General features: G+C 41.1%; 1 protein-coding gene across 14 annotated transcripts in view; it reads right to left on the reverse strand.

Moving 5' to 3' along the window:
* Nucleotides 1–6,992: 6,992 nt before the first annotated feature.
* The window catches only part of MCF2L (MCF.2 cell line derived transforming sequence like), a 156,777-nt gene continuing 145,040 nt past the window's right edge, over nt 6,993–18,729 (reverse strand). For 8 of the 14 annotated variants that reach the window (XM_039549736.1, XM_019282891.3, XM_019282895.3 and 5 more), the window contains 12 exons: nt 18,500–18,721; nt 17,897–17,989; nt 17,343–17,421; nt 17,131–17,203; nt 15,815–15,930; nt 15,072–15,158; nt 14,145–14,204; nt 13,721–13,795; nt 10,321–10,448; nt 9,603–9,715; nt 9,370–9,473; nt 6,993–9,248 (listed from right to left, as the gene is read on the reverse strand). In XM_039549736.1, the coding sequence (XP_039405670.1) occupies nt 9,154–9,248; nt 9,370–9,473; nt 9,603–9,715; nt 10,321–10,448; nt 13,721–13,795; nt 14,145–14,204; nt 15,072–15,158; nt 15,815–15,930; nt 17,131–17,203; nt 17,343–17,421; nt 17,897–17,989; nt 18,500–18,721 (1,245 nt within the window). In that variant the 3' untranslated portion in view covers nt 6,993–9,153. The remainder of the gene's footprint in view (nt 9,249–9,369; nt 9,474–9,602; nt 9,716–10,320; nt 10,449–13,720; nt 13,796–14,144; nt 14,205–15,071; nt 15,159–15,814; nt 15,931–17,130; nt 17,204–17,342; nt 17,422–17,896; nt 17,990–18,499; nt 18,722–18,729) is intronic. The other 6 variants (XM_010394325.4, XM_010394328.4, XM_019282894.3 and 3 more) reach the window with 5 other exon arrangements.

An 18,729-nucleotide genomic window follows, 5' to 3' on the forward strand; every position in this document is an offset into this window, starting at 1 on the left:
GTGTGATTGTACCACTGGCATCTGTCTATTCCCATTTTTCTATCACCAGTTGAAACTCTGCACTTCTGCCTGAATTTGCTTGGAGACACTAATTAACCAGCAAGAGACACCCTACACTGGTTCTCTCCATCTTTGCTGCCAGACCCATGTGACCTGCACAGGTTGTACCAGCTGGAAGTGGCATGGAGCTGATCCACGTTGTACTTGGACATTAGTAACTACAGGGGCTTGAGGGGACACTCTACAGACAGTGTTTTATCTAGAGCATAAGCAGTCCCCTGATTTAATGGAAATCAATTAATGGCATCAGACTGGAGAGCTGACAACATTCTTGGGGAAATATTTACTTAAGATAGCAGCAAGGTAAAGAGCATGTTTGTCTGTGAGAAGTGAAGCATTGCCTGAAGGCTGGAGTGTTTTCCTGGCTGTTCTCCCTGTCCTGCATGGAAAGGAAGGAGGGCGAGCCCTGCACCTGAATGCTACAGCAAAGGAAATCAACAGCAGGATTTTTACTTTGCTGCCAATGCTCAACATAACTCCTTGCAGAAATTGTGATTGCTTAGGAAAGTCAGGCTCCTGGCTGTTGTTTCCATGCAGTCCTGTTGTCTAGGGGCAGTACACACAGCTGGATATTCTCCTTTGAAATCACTTTCCCAAGAGGCGGTATCCAGGCACTCCTCTGGATCACAGCCTGGCTAATTCCCAGCAGCCCAGTTCCTGGGACAGCTGGGAACAGATGGCATGTCCTGTCCCAGACAGAGGAAGGAGGCCAGTTACTGGCATGTAAAAGAAGATACAGCAGCCCTATGCTGCTTTTTGGGAACCCTCTCCATACCTCACAGCCTGCCAACACAACACTTACTCCTTCTTTACTTGCCTGTCACAGTGCGTTGAAAATAGCAAGTGTGCGTTCAGATTAGCAAGACCAAACCTAAGCTTGAAAATTTCTTTTTAGCTCATCTTCTTGGAAAAGATCTAGCCCCATCTAGCTGCATGAGTCACACAGATCAGAGAATGAAGTTCTGCCTTCTCTGCCTAAGGCCAGCCTGAGTCTGCACCTATGCCCCCCACTCCCTTTGTTTCCTTGCTGGGTGGGCGTCTCCCTGCCAGGGAGGGGGGGGTGGCTGCCACTCCACAGTGGCATTGCAGCAGCTCTGCAACCTCTGCCTTCTTTGTAATGTGCAGATCCTGTAGGAGTCTGATGCAGTATTTTCCTTTTGCCTTCCTTCCTCTGCTGGCATCCCTTAAACTGGAAAGGTTTTGCTTTTATTTCTTGGGAATACAGCCAAACAGTTATTTTTAGAGCCCAGGAAGAAGCCCAAGGGCTGGGAACAAGAGTCAGTTCATATGGGGACCATCCTTCTTCCAAGAAAATTAATGAAATTAGGCTCCATCAGGATAAACCTGAGAAGGGTCACTGAGGATTCAGCACTCCCAGGACCATATTACAGCTCTTTAAGAATTTCATACTGACAGATCTCATCACAAAGGTGTTTCTTACTAACTTCAGCTGGGTTGAAGTAGTTTCCTACTTTGTTGCTTAAAGAGCTGTGTTTTTAAAGAAGAGCTCCCCTTCCTTACAGTCTTAGACCCCAAATGTCCTTGGTTTCAGCTGGTATACAGTTAATTTTCTTCTCAGTAGCTTGTACAGTGCTGTGGTTTGGATTCAGTGTGAGGATAATGATAACACACCTATGTTTCAGCTGTTGCTGAACAGTGCTTCTCCTGTCAGGGTCTTTTCAGTGTCTCATCCTCTGCCAGTGTGGAGCTACACAAAAAGCAGTGAGAGAGCATGGCCAGGACAAGTGACCCAAACTGACGAAAGGGATTTTCCATAAAATAGAATGTCATGCTCAGTACATAAACTGGGGGTACTTGGCTGGGAAGGGAAGATCACTGCTTGGAAATCAGGTGGGCATTGGTCAGTCAGTGGTGAGCAATTGTATTGTGCATCACTTTTTCTCTTGGGTTTTTTCTTTCTCTCTGTGTCTCTGCTTTTTATTCTACTAATACTATCACATTAGTATTATTAATATTATTATATTTTACTTTGCTTCAATTATTACGATGTTCTTATTTCAACCTGTTTTTCCTGATTCTCCTCCTCATCTCCCAGGGAGGTTGGCATTGAGGGAGCAGCTGCCTGGTACTTAGTTGGTGTCTGGGATTAAACCATGACAGTCCCCTTGGTGCTCAATGTAGGGCCTGGAAAGTTGAGATGATGTCTGATCTGACCATAGAGTATTAAGTTTGTTATAAGCCTTCATTGCATTGGTTTAATAGTCACTGGTCACAGTGCTGATTTATTTGCCACCAGAGTGGTTGTGCTTGTTCTCAGGGTTGTGTTTTGCAATACTTGCAGCATTTGTTTGCTGTGTTGGTGCTTGTCGCCTTCGGGGCCTGGGTTGTGTTGTACTTCCTAGTATCGGCTTTTTGATCTGATAGAATCTCTGGCTGCGAAACGAACCCAGTGTGTGTTCTCAGCATCGCTGTCCCCTTTGTATTTGGGGAGCCATCTACTGGGAACTATTAATAATTACACCTAGCCCCAAACCCCATGACAAGCACTGCTACGCGAAGGAAGAGGAAAGGGATTCAATTTCCAGCAACAGGCTCTAAGTTACACCAATTCTGTTAACGAGCATTGGCGCTACTCACACTCCAGCTGATTTCACTCGGGGGGTTGTCCAGCACACCCGAAATTGACTGCCCCAGGGGTGGAAGCACAGCCCCACCATCCACCATGGACAGACCAGCAGGCACCAGAACAGGGTGAAGCTTCAAAACACCTGCAGTATGTTGGTGATATCATCGTGTGGGGTGATACAGCAGAAGTTTTGGATAAAGGGAAGAAAATAGTCTAAATCATTCTGAAAGACGGTTTTGCCATAAAACAAAGTAAAGGTCAAGGGACCTGCACAGGAGATTCAGCTTTAGGGAATACAACAGTGAGATGGGTGTTGCCACATCCCAATGGATGTGATCATAAAATAACAGCAATGTCTCCACCAACTAACAGGATATACAAGGTTTCTTAGGCACTCCAGGTTTCTGGAAAATCCACATTCCAAACTGCAGTCTGATTGTCAGCCCTCTCTATCAAGTGACTGGAAGAATAATTTCAACTGGGGCCCTGAGCAACAAGCCTTTGGACAAGTCAAGCAAATGGTAGTTCTTGATGTAGCCCTTGAGCCAGTTGGAACAGGGCAAGATGTAAAGAATGTGCTTTACACCACGGACAGGGAAGACAGTCCTGCCTGGAGCCTCTGGCAGAAAGTACCGGGGAGACTCAAGATTGATCCATATGCTTTTGGAGCCACATTGACTCCAGAGGATTGAAAGCTACTGTACTGTAACTGATAAAGAGCTCCTGGCAGCTTATGAAGGCATTCAAGTGGCTTTGGAGGTGACTGGTACTGAAGCACATCTCCCCCTGACACCCTGGTTACTGGTGCTGCATTGGATGTTTGAAGGAAAGGTCCCCTCTTCACACCATGCAACTGATGGTTGTGCAGTGATGATGGAATCAGAACTGTTTTCAGCATGCAACAATCAAACACCACGTGCCGTATTTCCTGCCCTGAAAAATTATTATGAAAGATGAGGACCAGGGTCATGGATTGAATGAATACAGTGGACTTCTATAAGGATGGCCTATAGACCAAGAGAATGGTATCTGTGTAGATCTATCAAAAGATGGAAAAGGTGATGGGGTATTTGGAAGTGTGGGACCTGGAATGACACAAGTGGTATGGAATAAGGGTTGGGTACTGTTCTGGTTTCAGCTGGGACAGAATTCATCTTCTTCTTCAATGCAATGCTGGGCTTTTAGGATTCAGTATGAGAATAATGATAACACACTGATGTTTTTGCTGTTGCTCAGTAGTGCTTACCCTAAGTGAGGGACTTATTTTTGAGTTTCATGCTCTGCCAGTAAGCAGCTGCACCAGAAACCATGAGTGAGTATGGCCAGGACAGATGACCCAAACTGGCCAAAGGGATATTCCCTTCTTAGAAGTCAGGCCCAATATATAAACTGGAAGAGTTAAGTGGAAGGGGATGATTGCTGCTCAGGGCTGGGCTGGTCACTGGTCACTGGTGCTGAGCAATTGTATAGTCATCACTTGTCCTTTCTTGGGTTTTTTATCTCTCTCCCTCTTACTACTAGGGGTATAATTAGTTTATTATCATTATTATTATTATATTTTACTTCGTTTCATTTATTAAAGTGTTCTTGCCTCAACCCACAAGTTTTACTTTTCTGTTCCTGATTCTCCTCCCTAGTCCACTGGGTGGTGGGAGTGAGCAGCTGCATGACGGTCATCTCCTGTTTGGGGTTAAACCATGTCACCAGCCAGAGGAGGAAACGGTTTGCTTTTCTTCCCCAGAAGATCCCTATGTGTTACTTTTTTTCCTTCTTGTGTGGTCTTGCTCTAGTTCATGAGATCAGTCCTGTAGTTCTGCTCTATAAATCTCCTTTCCAGTGTGGGCTTCAGCTTTGGCTTATGTTTTCTGAGCAATTCCAAGAAAAATGAACTGCAGTTCAATTGAAAATTAATATATATTAATGCAGACATGTACCCCTAATGCTCATGGGTGCTACTAGAATCAGTCTGGGAACAGCTCTTTAGAAAATACGATTTAAGATATTTTTTGATGTGCCGAAGTTTTTTATTTTAAAAAAATAAGAAAGTTAAAAAATTAAACATGAAAAATGTTAACAATATGGAGTAAAATCTAAAGTAGAAACATGAGCCTGAAGACATGATGTTGTCTCAGAAGGTGTCCTTCTTTATATTTGCTTTGTTTCCTGCTGACATTTTTAAAAGAAGCACTCTTACAACTTTGTTATTTTTAGTTTCATGTTTTAGGTTGAAAAGGAGGTATGTATGGAAGCTATTGGGAACTGGGCAGTTTGATCTGATCCAACAAGTCACTGGTCATTTCAACATGAGTTTTGTCGTCAATACTCAGAACAACTTAAAAAAATAAATCAATATTAATTCCATTTTGAAGAGGCAATCAGAGGTCATTTGAGTAAACTGACAAAGCTGTGTCTAGGTAAGAAAGCTTTAGGAACAATCTGCTTCTTGAATTTGCAATAGCAGCTTGCCATCAATCATTTATCAGACTGACTAAAAGCAAAGACTTTGAGCAAGTTAATAATTTCTCATTTCTGTTAGACTAATCTATAAATAGATGAGTTCTATGCTGATAAGCTTTAAAGCAAATTATTTGAGATTTAGACCTCAAAATAGAACCACTTTCCAGGAGAAAATTATCTGCCTGTTTGACAGAGTTCTGTATCCCCATATAGCAATTATTCTCAAAAAGAGGAAAGAGAAGATGGGAAGACAATTTTTTTGTGTGACAATATCTGAATACAAGTGCTTAACATTGTATTTTTAAATTCTGATGTGGGCTATTTCTTTCTCTCTTCCTTCACTGCTTGAGAAGGATATCTGAAAATAGAGAGAACAAAGGAAGAAAAAGATAATAAAGGCAGTGTGCCCCAAAGTTTGTCTGTTTAATGCCACATATCTCAGTTGGTAATGAGAGATATTAACTCTAGTACAAACCTTTTCTTGACTGTCCTGAGGCCATCACAGCTACAAAAGCACCACTAGCAAATCCATAGTCTTTTAAATGTAGGTGAGGACCTCCCTGCCCTGTCAACGGATGGGGAGTGAATAAAAATTTCTCTCCTTTCAAATGAAAGCCCAGAGAAGGTACTTCAGTATCTAAATATCTTATTTTGGTAATACAATCTCTAAACACAGTTTACACAAAGTCTTATGGAACAACGGAATTTATCTCTTCTATTCCTGCATCCTTAATTAAGGGATTTTATTATTTTTACCTGAATTTACCTGAATACCCCTGAATTTGGGTTGCTTCATTATACCAGGCAGATCTGGTTCTGGCCAAATACATCAAAGGAGGTTTCTAATTCTGGAAACTTGTGTGGACACTCCAAACTTCACAGTGGAGTTCACAGTAACATCTAACATATCACTGAGAAAGGGAATGGGAGTTCCAGTCATTTACAGTTAAGTGATGGTCCAACTTCCTCATTTTTGCTGAATGACAACATCTGTGCAGGATGGAGAAAATGTTTTATATTCCAACTAGCAAACTGCTTCTGTATCTATGAAACACTGTGCCCCAACTTGGAGACAGTGACCTAAGAAACCAATCATTATTAGGTTTTTATATAGAAAACCCTTTACTTTTACTCTTTACTAAGGTACATTTGGGCTGGAATTCTTTCATTCTTTTGCTCTAACAAGTATGATGTGGGTCCTCTCAAAAAGGTTGGACCTCCTTTTGCTCAGAAAAGTAGGACTGCCTATTACAGAGGGAGCTGTCATGATAACAAGATCAAGAGTAAACAAAAAGCAGTCAAGTTTCAGTAACACCGTAACTGGTTCATGTAATGCACATGGCCAACAGCTCAGCCCAAATCACTCCAGTCAGTGTTAAATTCACCTCCTACCATGGCATGATGGTCCTTAAAGCCATCAATCAGTGAATGTACAAGTAAGTTCCTCTTCAGATGCAGCAAGGGTGAACATGGTGTCTGGTTTCTCACCCAGCCGTGGCCAGATGCAGACCTCCAACTTGCTCTGCTAATACCACAGGATCCATGGATACACAGCCTTCTTCGGGAAAACCCAACAGTGATGTGCTTTCTTTCAGAAAAGGGTGAGTGGGAAAAAGGGAATAAATCCAATTACCTGGCAATGGCTTTCATTTTTTATCCTCAGCCTGCAGACAGCCTTTAATTCCCTAGTGCCAGGCAAGTGATTCTAAGTGAGATGTGATCACGAAGGTGAAATGGTGTTTTGCTGAGATGGTCCCAGAATGAGCAGGCTGAGGATTTGAATACACAGATCTGGTTTTCTGTTCCAAATCCTAGAACCTCTCTCTGTTTTAATATGATACCCACAAAAAGGTTTCAAGATTGTGAATAAAATAAACCCCAGAGCATGTCTATATAAAGGCATTCAGCAAGAAGCGCTGAAATTTATTCAAATTAATTACAGTAGAGACCTCTGACTTTGAACTTCTAATTCACAACAGCAGTAAAAAAGGAAATGGTGAAATGGGTTGTATTAAAGTGCAATGATGTGGAAAAAACCATTGAAATAACACAAATGGGGCTGCAGTGAGAAATGAAATGACAGTCTCATCCAAGCAATGACAGCAATATATAAGTAAATTATGTTACAGATAATTTACAAAATAACTTACATAGATGAAGATAAGATGAATCTCATGTTGCTATTCCATTGTTAAATATCAGACTAAATATTCCTGGTCAGCACAGTATTATATGGAATAAGAAAAAAAAGATCAGAGGATTTCTGTTTTGAAAAAGATGCCTGAAGTAAAACCCTGATCAGCATTTATATTGAAGTATTGCAAGAAACCTAAGTATTTATGAATTGTAAAGTGACACATTCAGCAGCATGAAGACTATAAATACATCTTTTACATTGATACATTATATCTACACACATATACATATCTACACGTACATGTATTATACACACAAGCACATACATGCACATATATATGTGCATAAATATGTGTGTGTGCATATACATGCTTTAATTTGTGCTGACCATGGTCAGCTGCATTTTGATTGCGTCTGGGGTAGAGTTGCTTCTGCATCATTCTTAGGAGTGTTTGTCATTTAAGTTTTCTACTCTGCAGCCTCTAAAACATAAAATTCTGGCATAAAGATAGAATTCAGGGCTCAGCCATCAGAGAATCTGATGATTAACACAGTTCCCATTGACATAATCTGCTGTGCTTAGTGCTTCTGAAAAGTTATGCTCTTTATGTCCCCATTATTTTTAAATAATATGGTGCATGAATCAGTTAAACCTGTTTTCATATAAGCAAAAATATTTGAGAGATGGAAAGGAATGAATACAGTATTCTATACCTGCACTTAGTTTTGTACTGTAAGGTGTGCAAAGAACATCTGACAAAGAGAAAACTTGCAACACTGGCTTACATCATACCCTGAAAACGGACAAGTTTAGCATAACCCTTCCTTTAAAAAAATTTAAAATACTTATCTGTAGCATAAATCTGACTCTTCTCTAAGGTTTTTTCCTCCTGTGCTCCCCTTTTGTAGAAAAGTTATGTCATTGGGGTTTCTTCTCTTTCAATTAATCTGGAACACTATGGACTAAAAATGCATTGGATTTCCAGCCCTCATAGGTTTGTTTGAAGGAAGGCTCTTGACCCCCAGTGCAGTTACAATGCCTTCCTCTGGCTGTAGCTGCACATTAATTGTGAGAGCTGAAAGTAACCATGCAATTACTGTTTATTAAAAAATAATTTAGTGAATAAGAACATTTGTGTTTCATTGTCCACCTGAATAAGGAAAAAGATACTACTAAATTGCCAAGGCTGTGTAAACACAGTGATCTTGGTAAAGAATTTGGTTGTGAGGCCAAAATACCTCAGAAAAAGCTATTCCATTGCACAAGTCACTAAAATGTTGGAAAGGATAAAGTAATAGTTTCTTTTGATGTTGTTGTGGTCAGTGAATTGGTCATGTCTGCATCCCTGCCTCTAGGGAGCAGGAGAATATCCTGAAAACCCAAGAGGAAAGGGTGGACCAAACTTCCTTCCTTATTGCCGTAGGAGTCCCATTCGCTGCATTGACCGAGGTATGTCCTTGGAGAAAGGGTTTCTTGGGGAGAAGAAATTGTAAACGTAGATTTATTTTCCTCATACCTATCCTGTACAGTGATTGCTATGCTATTAGTTTACAATGAGCATTTAGCATTGAACACATTTTGTCTGCTCACATTCAGATTCTGGCTGTTACAAAAAGTTCTACAGAAACCTGATTGTGTGTCAAAGAGAAAACGCGCTTTATGCTAGCAGCTCTTCAGAGCAGAAACCTCTACAAAATCCTATTTCAAATCATTTTACTTTTATTTACAACTTCACATTCCATGCACTTTTCATTGGGATCTTCTGGGAGAACCTGTGGAAGTCACCACTAAAAATACTCAGAGCTGGCAACACAGAACTTGTGGTTCTTCAATGAAGTCCAAAGTCCAGAACTCTGCAGCAAATGACAATCTCCAGATTTACCTTCCAGGGAGGTGGGATGAACATTTCACATTAGCCCTTAATGTCAGAGAAGCTGGTGCTACTGACATTGCAGCTATCACTGCAACTTGATGATGTGCTCAAAGTGCTGGAGGCAGTGCCTGATTCTGGGAAAGGGAGGAAAAAAACCCCACAAGAAAATATTATATAGTGGTTGTTTTTCATTACTTTCTTTGATAAAAGGAATCTTCAAAGAGACAATAATCTCAGTTAAAATAAATAGCCTACCAGAGCTGCTTAAAGATTGAGCTGATTTTGAGTTGCCTATGAGCATCAGCAGGTTGCTTGCTGGAATCCAACCTTCTCTACCACTGCTCAGGTTCTTTACAAACCTAAAAAAAATAGATAAAAATATTAGAAGTCAGATTGCTTCATTTGATGCCTTTGAAAGTTTTGCCCTAAACATCTGCCTTCTAAACACAGTTCTGCGTATAAAAATTTCCAAACACAGATCTGCGTACCAAAGTCCATCCTCCCCTTCACGAATCAGTTGAACTAGATCTCCACTTTTCACTGTAAATTCTTCAGAAACTCCTTTGTCATAATCAGTCACAACTGTATATTTACCAGGAGTCTAAATGCACACAGAGGAAAGAAAACAAATTATTTCTGTTGAGTACTTTAAGGTATGTTGCAGCTTTTGTTATGTAATTATAGTACTTTTCCCTTCTTTCTCATGTACCTACATGCTGAAGATGGTGTAAATACTGGGGCAGTAAAATTCTGCTGATTGATTGCATGCAAATTCAATACATTAATTCTCATACCCTGAAAAACATTCAGTGAAATGTTCCCATTACAACAATTAATTCATGTGTCTACAGAAAATAAAACCAGAAGAAAAAGAAAACCTGGCAAACCCATGCCATGGTGTCTGTGTGGAAGTCTATTGGCATGGTAGCTGAACTTCTCATCACTTGATTGCTGTACCATGGCACAAGCAGCCACGACTCACTGGGCTGCAGGTGTGCAAAGCCACAGAAGGACCTCCCCAAGGTACAAAAATGGGGCTGATTTAAGAGAAGGGGTTCTTCTCCATTGCCCTGGGAATTTTGCCCAGCTGAGCATTTCAAGGCAGACATTTCCCCTCCTGCCAGCTGCAAAAGCATTTCTGTATCCTGGCACACACGCTGTACTGGTACCCCTTGCTTAGCTCCATAGGAAAGCATTTCTGGTTACCAGCTTCATCTCGCCTCCCCCTCCTCCTCCTTCTTCCTCCGCATCCGATGAATTCAGCGGTTCTTCAGCACTAGACCAGCCATCATTTTCTTCAGATGCATCAAGAGAATGGGATGGTTTGGCCCAACCTTGGGGAAGGAACAGCCAACAGTTAACTTCGCAGCAGTGAGCCACTGACTGGGAGAAACATTCTCCCCACTGAAAAGCTCGTAAGTGATCAGCATAAACAGGAGGAAAACTGTACACAGGGAGGTTATTACAGTCACTGGGTGAAATTCACTGCTGGCAAAAGTTGGCCTGCTTCCATCTGAGTAAGTGGAGTTGTGGCTATGCATGGAAGTGAATTTAGCCCTTTGGATTTATATGAAGGGAAATGAATGGAGAGAATGCAAATTTCCAACTGAAAGGCAAATACATATAAATATTTGTATAATAAATATATATTATACAAAGATGAACGAGATATAGATACTATTTTTCCTTGGGAGGAAGCAGAAGACAGGAACATACACTTTCTGGGAAGAGGTTGAACACCCAAAGCCACCTAACTGGCTTGCTGGAATAAGGGATAGATGAGCCTTGCCTCCTTCACACTGTTAACAACTGTCAAAAAATTCCACACAAGCTACAAGCACTCTATACTTCACCTGACAAGGTAGCCCATTATTTATGAAGGTTCAGGCTGACACAAGAATACTTAATTACTCTGACTTATCTTGGTGTTACATCACTGCAACAAACAACACAACAATCTCCTGCCTGACTCCTACTGCTTTTTCTCTCTCAGGGTGAAGCATTTAATTTATTCATAAAGCTGAATCATATCCAGAGTGCACAAAATTCTCTTTCAAATAAAATTAAATTAATTTTTATTAGTGGGATGCTTTACACCAAGTTCAGCGGCTACTAATAAATGTGTTGAGCTCATAATGAAAAAAAGTCAAAAGAGACAAGTATTTGTAAGCAAGCTTTCGTTTCAAGCAAAATAGTAACAACAGTGAAACTCAATGAAAAGAATGAAAAGAAGAACAAACTTCCCATTTTATGTAACTATTAGTTAAATTAAGAAAGCACCAGCATTTTTGCTTATCACTGCTCCTGAGGCATTTGTCGCCCAGCTGGTCATGTCAGTGCATTAGGAAAAACCTGAGCAGTGCAGAGTAAAGCCAAAGAAATCATAGAAAGGAATCACACCCAGAGCACACCAACAGAGTGGGGTTTTTACCTTGCCTATGCTGGTGAGTGACCTGCACAAGATTAGAAGTACTGACCCATTTGGCCCTGTCCAGGGTTAAGAATGAACTTCCATCTGTGAAGAAACTGAGTAATAAATTTCTGCTGTATTCCATGAAAATTTCCTTGGAAGCTTACATCTTGTAGTTATCTTGTTGGACACAGCTGAAACCATTTCTGTTATTTCCAAGTTAAGAACAATGCAACAAAAGAAAACTTGGTTTCTCCTAACGCTCTAAGTGCCTGTAACCTCATACTCACTGGCCTGCTCTTCTGGTACATTTTGGGTAACAGCTCTTGTTCTCAGCCTCTTTCTTTTCTTATATTGTGCTGATGCGCTAAGAGCAGACTGGCCTGATCCTGCCATACCAACAATAGTACTCCTCCTCATACAAGCTGGCACTCCACAATTAACAAGTCTATATAAAAGCCCATCTCCTCCTGGGAAGGGAAGTTGTCACCATGGTAGTATTCACATTAGCAAGCTATGGGCACCGAAATTATGCGTGAACATTCAATCTGTGTGTGTGTATTCTGCAGGGTGGGACTAACATCAGAGCTCCCTATAAAGGCAGGAAAGGTAGGAAAAGGGCAGGCAGTCTTGAGAAAAGACAAGGTTATTCAGAAATGAGTTTAGATATAATGATGCCAGGAAAACCAAGAATTCATTAACTGCTTCTCTTCAGAAATAATCAAACAGGTTTCTTCAAAGAGCTATGATCTACCTACAATATGTAATTCTAATTCATATTGCTTGAGCTCACTTCAGCATAAATCACAGCAACACAGCAGTGAAAGGAAATGAATGGGGGCCATGCACCCTGCACTGGGCACTGTGACCATCACCTGCCCCAGTTTCATCCTGAGACGCCTGGGTCAGCTCCCTGCTTATCCCTCTTTGAGTTGGGGAAGGAGAAGAGATAAAGTGTCAGAAAAGAGATTGGAAGATGCAAGACAGAAGGAGAAGTTAATAAATGTTTTAAATTAATTTACTTGGTTTAGCACTTTCATAAAGTAAGGTGCTTCTGGGACAGAACAGCAAATCAGGTAAGCCTGTTACAAGGACACAATAATTTTACTGTAAATAAGCAGTGATCAAGTGATTCTCTTCCTTGGAAAATTCCAGCACCTGAGGAAAAGGCCACAGAACACCCTTTTCTTTCAGACATTTTTGGGCCCTCCGAATTTCCATGGTACCTGGAGATCTCAGAGTTCTGCCTGCTACCTGCAGAAAAATAACCTTGTAACTCTCATATGCACCCTTGTGGAGTTTCTGCACCTGTCTAGCCCAGGATTACATTGCCTGCTGCTCAGCAAGGTGAACAGTGTTGCAGTTTTGCCAGCACAGCAGCTGAGCTTGCACCATTTCCACAGACAAGACAAAGACTTCAGAAACCTGGAGAGGAGGCTGATGGTAGGGTTTGAAACAGCTCACCTTTAGACTAATATTTTCTAAAGGACATAGTGGTGGAAAGAGTCAGAAGAGGGGAATTGCTTTCCTTGTACTCTCTACTACTCTAGTTAATCAGCCTAGGGATTTGCACTCAAACCTTCACCAATAGCCCTGCTGGTTAGAAATGGGTTAACTGAAATGCTTTTCTAAGCTCTGCTTAGCTGTGAGTTGGGAGGATGGGAGGCAAACTGCTGCAAGGGGTTCAGTTAAGTAATCTGGGGTTCACAGGGTGGTAAAAGTTGCCTACTATCACCCAAAGAAAGATGCAACAGGGTTGTGACTGCAGTGATAAATGCAGATCTAAAATGGAAATTCCACATGACAGTGATCTGACTTTTGGAATTTTTTTTCTTTTTTAAAAGATAAATCCTCTCCACAAGGGGTACAGTGACAGAAGGATTCTAACACATGGAAAACCATGGTTGCAGAGCAGCTGGACAATCCTGTAATTCCATTAAACACCCAGTTTCTGGCTATTTCTTCAGCAACAAATCTCTTTCCCACTGTCTTCTAAAAACTAGTTACCCATATGCTGCTTTATTTAAAACCAAGGTAAAACTTCAACCAGTTGTGCTATCAAAAACAGTATATACAGATCCAGTCAACAGTGCTGCACACAACAGCATCACACAGGTATTCCCAGCACTCTGATGTAACATATTACATGAGGGATGTGTGAGTACTTGTGGAGTACAAGATGTGGCATCACTGTACCTCTTAAACCAAAAGGAGTTGGGTCACTCACTACTTCGTGCCGTTTGGCTTTTTTGTCAGGACTGGTAGGAGAAGCTGCAGGAGTATGAATAGGTAAAAAACACAGAAGAGAGATATTGAAGAACTGGAAAAAAGAGAATAGGTGGATTGCATGCTAAATACCTTTGAGTTTACACTGGAAAACAAGTGGATTTCTGTAATCTAATTTTAGCTGTCACTGGTGCATGGCAGCAGAAGGAATTAATTATTTACAAGTAGTTATATGAAGATACATTGACAAATTTATTTTACCATAATAGATGAAAATATATGTAAACTTTTCTAAATTAAGTAGACATCAACTGAATACAATTTACTTCAATTTCAGACAAACATTACCAAATTAAGCAATCATTTTTATGTAAATCTAGTGCTACAGCAATACCTGGTCCTGTAAGAAGGATCATTGGCAATGTCTGGCTTTTAGCAGAAGGAGATGGAGTTTCTGTCAAGGCAAGCATGGGACATTAGTGCTCACCTCATTAGCATTAGATACACAACCCTAGAGTCTCTCCAGAAAGAACTCAAAGGTAATTGGGTTTTAAACAGGCATTCTGGAAAGATGCTTGGGGGAAAAAAATTACCATGCTGTTGAGAAAGTGGCATCATCTTAATGCAATTCAGACTGTTCAAAGACAGCTCTTCAAAGCAAGAAGTGACTGTACCAGTGTGCTTACTTGGCAGGAGGAAGCAAGAAAGGTCTCAAACTCTTATTGCCTGTTTTAGAAAAAATGAGGCAAAGACCATTTCTGGAAGAATAGGGAAATTCTTACTTATTTTTCTACCCAGCAAAACAACAATGTCAGACACATTCTGCTGTAGTTATTTGTGCTTTGAGAGTTTTGTTAGCAAGGATGCCCATAAAAAAATCCTCTATAAATCCTTCACAGAATCACCTTGATTCCTTTTTGCCAAGTAGAAATGCACTTGGGGCAGATCCACTGAAGCTAGAAGCAGGCCAGGTGTCCGGTCAGAAGACAACTTCCTTCCTCTAGTTTTTCTACAGGAATGGGGCACGATAAACTCCGCCCTTGGCCTTGACAGTGAGATTGGAGGCACTGGAAACCGTGCTCCTTCCCTTGCATCTCCACAGCCCCACTTTTCCTAGCTGCATCTCCCCCTCCCACTCTGGAGCTTGTTTCCCTTGAAATCTCCCTGTCAGAGGCACCGACTAAGGAACCTAGCTTGACCTTGGAAGAACAAGCTAGTGTGTACACTGAAAACCTATCACACTACACACACATACACAGTGATGCTTCAGTTACAGCTTTACACAGAAAACGGTCTAGCCTTTTTTTTTTTTTTAAATTACCTTTCTGACTTTTGAGGTTAGTAAAGCCCTGCAGTGTAAAGCACTTTTTTGACAGTACAGAGCATTCTGAGGTAGAGCTAGTGTTGTCTACAAAGGAAGAGAGAGACACAGAAAGAAAAGGGAGAAGGCCATGAAAAGATCAAGACAAAAAGTCATTTGCAGCTGTGCCAGGGACCCTGCATGTTAGGATGAGAAAGGACAATTGAAAATCCAGGTACAACACAAGTGTCCGGTTGTTCTTGCTGTGCATGGGCTTGTACTGCCACTGGTTCAATAAATAATTTCCATGATGGGAAAAAAATTAAAGAGAAAAAACAAAACAAAACAACCTTTCTTTAGACCAGATAATACCAAGAAATTTTTTTTCAGACAAAGAGAACCCCGAGAAGCTGGGCAGCTCTAAGAGAAGACCTACTGCAGACTTTGGCCTTGTAACAAATAGTTCTCACGTGCTTTTGCCTACCATCCATTCAAGATGGCTTTGGGCCTGTCCACACCACACATTGGAATGCAGAAATCAATCCCAAGCTAAGGGCAGATGGGACCAGCACACTGGTGCAACGTGGGCAGCACTTTGTGGGTGGGCTGCCTTAGGGCTGTAAACAACAAAGCCCTGCTTGTTCAGGAGTCCTGCTGCCTCCCCTGCACTACCGTGGCTACTCTGCTGGTGGATCTGCCTGTGCATCTGCAGTGCAGGCATGCTCCTTGCAATTAAAGACCACAGCATGTATGGGCAAACTCACCTTTGCCTTTCTCAGGGTACTTTGGTGCTACTGTAGTGCCACAACCTTCTAGACTTGTGATATCAGCTTTCTTCTCCTCCATTTTTTTGGTATTTCTGGTGTGGTTTCGTGAAGGACTGTTTATTAGAAGAAAATGAAGACAATCAATCCAATCACAGGCTTCTACATAGAGATATATAGGCTGAAAACCATTTATTTGTTAGATTCCCAGACTGTAGCTTCCAGGATTGAAAAAGTCATTGGTGATTGTACATGTAAAGACCTTGAGAACATAGAAGTGAGAAACACCTCTCCTAACTAACTGCAATCCCATGTAGTATGGCAGTGAGAGCTACTGGACAGATGGCTCAGGACAACTTCCACTCACTTGCAGCTAACAGGTTCCTCCTGGATGTACTAGGAAAAAAAGAAGAAAGATAAAGGAATAAACTCTGCCTTTCAGAAGCTCTTAATACAGGAACAAATGAGGGACCTTGCAGTGCATTCCCGTCACAACTCCATCTGAGAATGGCATAGAGAAAGACACTCCGTAAATATGATGTATCTGGGGAATTCTCCCTGAGCAATAAGTAGATGCATAAAAGATTCAGGGCAGAGAGCTACCAGTACATATTTGAGCACACACCATATGGATATGAGCACATGGGCTTATGGATAGACATATACACATATGAAAAACCAGAGAGAGTAGCAGAGAATTGAAGAGAGGTGTCAGGCAAGGGCAGAACAACAGATGGGAACAGAAGAATATATAGGTTGGTATGGTGAAGGATGGAAAGAAAGAAAAACTTCACCCAGAAATTGGGGCACTGGAGGAATTTACACATTACTTAGGCTAAAAATAAAGCAAATAAGAGTAAAAGAACAAGGGACAGAGAAAAGATACTGCTGTGGAAAAGACAGAAGGGAAGGTAACATGACACTGGAAAAGGAAGAAAAAGTTAATCCAGGTAGAGGAAAAGAACAGTGAAGGAAGAAAAAGGCTGCTGCATAAAACTCTCTTATCTGGAGTGTAATGTATACAATCAGCCGTTCAACAAGCAGACACATAACACCACCAGAATTTTGGCTGGTGAAGAAAATTACATTTCTGTGGTATTCTCTATTGATTGGCAAAGCCCACGCCATTGCTGCTCAGTTTAACAGTTCTGGGTATGTTTAAACTCCCAGCTTTACAGCTTTATAGTAGAAAGAGACCTAAACCAAAACCTTAAAACACAAGGATGAGTATTAAGGGGTAGGAGCAATGAAGAGCTGCAAACCAGATGTATGAGCATATTCACAAGACAGCCAGGCTGATGTTACAACATACTTACCTTGCACAAGATGATGCTGGTAGTGGTAGAGGTAAACTCTGTGTTTGTTCTAGTGTCCTGTGCTGACTAGCTTCTGTAATGGAGGAAGGAAAAAGAACTATTAATATTGATTTGTGTCCTACACAGGGAAGATCTACAGGGCAGGATTTGAAGATCAGAGAGAAAACACATTAAAAAAAATTTGGAAAAAAAAAATCTCCGAAGTATTTTACCTCTGCATGCCTGCAGTTGACTTGTCAGCACTTTTCTTATTTCACTCACCCAAGTAGCTTTAACTTCAGGGGTTGGTGCCTATCCAAAAGTAAATACAATCAGCCATCAAGCACAGAATACTTACTACACAAACAGCTGCATGCCAAAGCATAGCCTCAGAGGAATCCTTCAAGAGGGACAGACAAAGCTCCCTCTCCAGTCCTTCCATGAACAGAAACTGGTTGTAGCCACTGGAACAGGCTGAGGCAGAGGTTATGCATGTGCTACAGTCCAACCTCATCTCCCAAGCCATCCACTACTCCAGTGATAGCTGTAGTAATGGTGTATACAATATCCTCTATGGGCATTGTAAGACATGATTATTTTTTTCCCCCAGAAGACTCTTCCATTGAGATATGATTTAGGTTTTCTTTTTCTTCCTACATTTCCTCATCACACTATTAGTGATATAACAGAGGAAAAAAACCTCCAGATCTTCTTAAGGTTAGATTCCTTCTCCTCTTTTTCTCTCCCTTTTTTTTTTTTTTTTTAAATGTAGTGCCATGTTATTTACCTGTATAATGTAAACTTCTTCCCTTGCATTATACCAGATTTCAAATTTTTTTGCATCACCTTTGACATTTTCTGTTATTCCAACTGCAGCCATCTGGAAGCAAAGAGAACAGAAGCTGACCTACTGCATTGCAATTATGTTAAAAACAGAAGCAGGCAGCTATTGGTATTCTTTGGCACCTTATTTCTGAAAAGGAAAACCCTATCTGGCTTCTTGCACAAGGAAAAGAATAGCTAACAATATTTGATCTGCATAAGAGATTTAGTGCTTTGTACCAGCCTGGCTACCTTGGAGGGAAGAAGAGTTTAGGCACATTACATTGAGACTGACATGTAAAATGTCGCTTTTAAAATCCAGACCACCAAATCCTACATGTTTTTTACACTACCTTGCTCTACATTTTCTGTGTGATTAATGCAACTGCCATTCAGCTGGACAGACAGCAACACAAAATAACCTGCAGCACCAGCCAGGTTTGTCTGAAAGGGTGAAGTTCCCACTACAATGCTGCAACACAGGTCTGCAGAGATAAAACTAGAATGATGTATTACTACAGGCTAAGCCCTCAGTACCCTTGACCTTCAGGACTGATCAGTGTCTTACATTTAAGGAGTGTTTGTAGCTGTAAGAAGGTGCTTTCTCATATCCCTCTCCGTTTTCTTCTCGCTTTTTACAGAACAGGACGGCTTTCTCGTGGAGGAAGAGGTGTCGCTGCATTGGCTTGAAGCGTGCCAAATCTTTCACCTTTGTGTGACCCTTTTTATGATCAGTCCAGACACTGAAGGATCCTTGCATTAAAAGCTTGCCCAGCTCATTAAGGTTTCCCTGGAACA

Source organism: Corvus cornix, chromosome 1 (assembly GCF_000738735.6).
Source record: "Corvus cornix cornix isolate S_Up_H32 chromosome 1, ASM73873v5, whole genome shotgun sequence".
NCBI lineage: Eukaryota > Metazoa > Chordata > Aves > Passeriformes > Corvidae > Corvus > Corvus cornix.